At 41.0% G+C, this 4,110-nt stretch overlaps 1 protein-coding gene across 8 annotated transcripts in view; it reads left to right on the plus strand.

Moving 5' to 3' along the window:
* LOC101850151 (uncharacterized protein C12orf29 homolog) overlaps positions 1–1,317 on the plus strand; it is an 18,781-nt gene extending 17,464 nt beyond the window's left edge. For all 8 annotated transcript variants that reach the window (XM_035968530.1, XM_005093569.3, XM_005093571.3 and 5 more), the window contains one exon: positions 663–1,317. In XM_035968530.1, the coding sequence (XP_035824423.1) occupies positions 663–890 (228 nt within the window). In that variant the 3' untranslated portion in view covers positions 891–1,317. The remainder of the gene's footprint in view (positions 1–662) is intronic.
* Positions 1,318–4,110: the final 2,793 nt, after the last annotated feature.

A 4,110-nucleotide genomic window follows, 5' to 3' on the forward strand; every position in this document is an offset into this window, starting at 1 on the left:
CTGACTATCTGCATCGCTCAGGGCTCACATGATGGGGTAACATCTACCCCCAAATTGCACCCCCACTCCCCTTCCTCGCCTAGCGGCATGGCATTAGCGTTAAGTTTCGAGCTGGCGGAATCAAACTTGCGAGTTTTGTATTTTGTTTCAAATCAGGGCTGAGAGGGCAAAGCATTTTCCGTCTTAGACAGGTGAAACCCTCGGAAGGGAGCGGATTTTTCTTACCGTTTCCGCGTTGGACAGGTTTCCGTTTTATACAGGTAATTAAAGAGGAATATATCAAGGGGAGAGCAGGGAGATTCCGCTAAGACAGGTTTCCATTTTATACAGGTTTCCGTTTAGGCAGGTTCGACTGTACAAAAAGGAATAAACAGAACACCGTACTCATAGATTAGGCCTACTTCACTATTTCCCCTTAAGTTATTACTGGATCCCTTATAACGAGAATCCTGCTATAACGGACATTTTTCACCGGTCCCCTACCTCTCGTTATAACAGGATTCCACTGTAGTAGCATCATGAATCTAATTAGTTGCTTGAAAGTAGAGTAGCAGGTGTCTGCATGGGAATTACAACCTTTTTTTAGGGAACAGAAAGGGGAGGGAGGGGGAGGATGGCAGCATTGAGAAAATAAGTTGTTTGTTTTTTTTCTTCTTTCGCAGCTCCATCGGCATCACCTAAACTTGAAGTGGCCTGTAGAAGTCCCACACCTGTCCAGGCGAAAGGTCAAAGTTCAGCTTGATTTGTCCCTCTGTGAACCTGGAAGCACTTCTCCTCCGAAGGGAGTAGTCAACCTCTTTGCACTGCTGGTTAACAGAAATGAGCAAAAGTTTGATAATATGCTAGAATTATGTGAAGCGCTTAATCCTGTGATAGGAGAAGGCTCCTAGCATCGAAAAGTTAACCATATAATATATGTTAAAAGGTCTTTTCAATGTATTTATTCGCTGAAAGACAATACTTTTTGAGAGTTAGATTCTGTTTTAGGAGTTTAAAGAAGGCATTATGTTTTTGAAATTCAAGTATTATGATGATTTATGAGAATTTTGTCACAATATTTCTTGATATTGTTGTGCTATCAATACTTCAGAAGTATGTGTGTACTTGTGGCACAGATTATTACAGTGGAGTCCCGTTATAACGAGAGGGAGGAGACTGGTACAAAATGTCCGTTATAGCAGGACTCTCGTTATAAGGGATCCATTAACTCATTGCTTACGCGCCTCTGTGCCCAGCCGCTCACCCAGGTACGCACTGTTTTGAGCCATCTTTGAGCTCCAGTCTCAGGGAGAGCCACTGGGAAAAACAGAAAAATAATCAACTGTATATTATAAAACCCAAACTGGAATGGCGAAATCCTTCGGACCTCTCCAGAAGAGACGAAGTCATTTTTACTCGATTGCGCTTCGGACACACGGCCCTGAACCGCAAATACCTCCTACAGGGAGATGAGAAGCCATTCTGTGTCGGATGCAACACAGATTTTACCATGAGACACATATTAACCGAATGTCTAGACTTTGGAGAGATCCGAAGGAAATATTATAATAAATGCAAGAAATTACAATTACAAGACATTTTTTCCATCGTTGGTCCCAACAGAATTTTTAATTTTATGAAGGCCATTGGCCTTTATGGCAAATTATAAAGTGAAACAATATTGTTAAAAAATTTTTTATTGTTTTTTTATAAGAGTTGTTTTAAATTGTTAATATATTTACACAGAATTTTAGTATTTTAGCATTTTAAAGTCTAATTGTCGACCAATCGTGCAGTGAACTGTTGCGAATGCTACCAACTTGTGTTTCGCACGCTCATATGACCTTATGCAGTTGCGAACGCCGTAAAACCCTATACTATACATATGTAAACTAGACTAGAATAAAGAGGGGCTGGGCTGGGACTCAAAGATTTAAAATTGTTGGCTGCTCATAAAAATATATATCTTGTTTCTTAGCTTCACTACTTGCTTGGGGAAGAGCCACATCATTTCTTCAGGGATAAAAATGACCCATATTTATAATTTAAGTATTGTTGTTGAACTTTTATAACACACACAATTCTTGGTGCATTATGTGAGTGTTGATACACTATAGAACTGTCTATAATATTTTGTTTAGGTGTTGTATTTGAAAATAAAAGAAATAGAACACTTTGAGAGTCTCAGGGGTCCTGTGTTTCAAATGTGATGCTTGACTCTCTATACTGTTTACCCTGTAGGTGACCTTTTTCAATCGCACATATTGCATAGACAAGATTTGGCTAGAAGAATTTGTTTTTCCTCCTTCCTGCTTCCTGTGGTAATAATCAAATATTTTAGCAACTGTGACTTTATATTTATATAAAGAAGTTATTTAATTTGCCAGCTAGGAGGTTCTGACGTGGTCGTCCTGATGGAATAGTTCATCAGAACTCATGGAGGGGAAGAGAAAAAAATCTGTCAGCATCTTACAGAGGTTTTTTGTTCACAATTGGCCCATGTTATAAGTCATATGTCCTTGGAGCAGAACTGGGCTTTTAGTAGCTTTTACAAAGTTCTAATTCAGAGATTGTTTAAAATGTTTGAGTTTCTGCTGGGATGCTGTATCCCTCTCAGCCAGAGTTGGCTCTGATGGGCAGGATGAAAACCCACCTCCTACATTTTATAAATCTAAATTAATTATGTTGATGGGGGCATAAAAATAACATAAATTGTTATTTTAAAAAGTAAAATGATTGTCGTTCATGCTATTAGATCTTTGGCCCAGAAGAAACACTCTTCTTAGCCAACAACTTTGACCCTATCCGTACGCCCTGAGGTCATTTTGTACCCCCGCGGTTGTTTTCTTCGCATTTTAGAGTACTTCTAGTACGGAGGATGAGGACGGAGATCTCTTTGAAACTTTTAGTATTTCTCAAAAAATCATTTTGACAGACTGCTATGCAAAGCATACGGACCAGATTAACGAGTAAATTTCCTCTTTGAAAGTGGTGCACAGAGTTCCTCATGTCGTATGGATACGGTAGTAGTAAAACACAACGTTGGATAGGGTTAACCATGGGTGGGGGTGATGTGTATTGCTCGACTCGCTAGTAAAATAACTGAGGCAATAGCCAGTGGTCAGGATGGAGGAATGGACCTGAAACTGTCGAGTGTGGTGTCTAGGGACGGTCTACATTCTGGGCTGTTGATTTTGGGCTGAAAATGAGATGGATGCAGTCGTGAGACACGGGCCTCTATAGAGAAAACATGGAGAGGAATACCTCACTTGTTGTTTGGAGTTATATGTCCCAGTAGACAGAAATACAGAGGAAACCTGATATAACAGGGATGGTGGGACTAGAGAAAAAACCTGTTGTATCAGATCCTTGTTAAATCAGAAATACAAGGGAAGTAAGCATTTGTGGACTAATTCAGCTGTATTTATTCATGGGTAACTTCCCTTGCCACAAGTACCCATGAACAGGGGTTTTGGCCGAGTGATAGGCCTGCGCTTGACACGTTACGCATGCGTGTAGCTAAGCTTGGGGCTAGATCGAAGTCTGCAGCACATTGCAGCACTCTCTCGCTTCACCCGCTGCGTGTGCTTGCAGTGGCGTGACTTGCGACCCTGTTATTCAATTGTCGATAACTTTTAATAGAGACAAAGAGTAGGAAAAAAACGGGGATTAAAAAAATCCCTGTTATTACCGGGCCTGTTATATGGTTTCCACTGTGGGTCACTACAAAGTTCGGCCCCACATTGTTGTACTCTGATTTTTTTTAAAAGAAAGAAAAGTTTTTCATTCCCCGGAACCTAAGTTGACAGATAGGCATGAAAGAACAGAACCAGCTTTTGGTTGTATTTGTAGGGTTAGACACTTCGCGCCGCATGCAGAAGACCTGAATTTGAACTCTGTGTGAGGAGAATTTTGATCTTATATCTTGGACTTTCTGCTGGGACGTTGTATCCGTCTTAGTCTTAGCTTGGGTTGACTCTCATGGCAGGCTGAGCCGGAGCCTAGTCTTAGCTTGGGTTGGCTCTCATGGCAGGCTGAGCCGGAGCCTAGTCTTAGCTTGGGTTGGCTCTCATGGCAGGCTGAGCCGGAGCCTGCCTCCTAAATGAACTAAATTGTGTTGATTGAGACATA

The sequence above is a fragment of the Aplysia californica genome, unplaced genomic scaffold (assembly GCF_000002075.1).
Source record: "Aplysia californica isolate F4 #8 unplaced genomic scaffold, AplCal3.0 scaffold00066, whole genome shotgun sequence".
NCBI lineage: Eukaryota > Metazoa > Mollusca > Gastropoda > Aplysiida > Aplysiidae > Aplysia > Aplysia californica.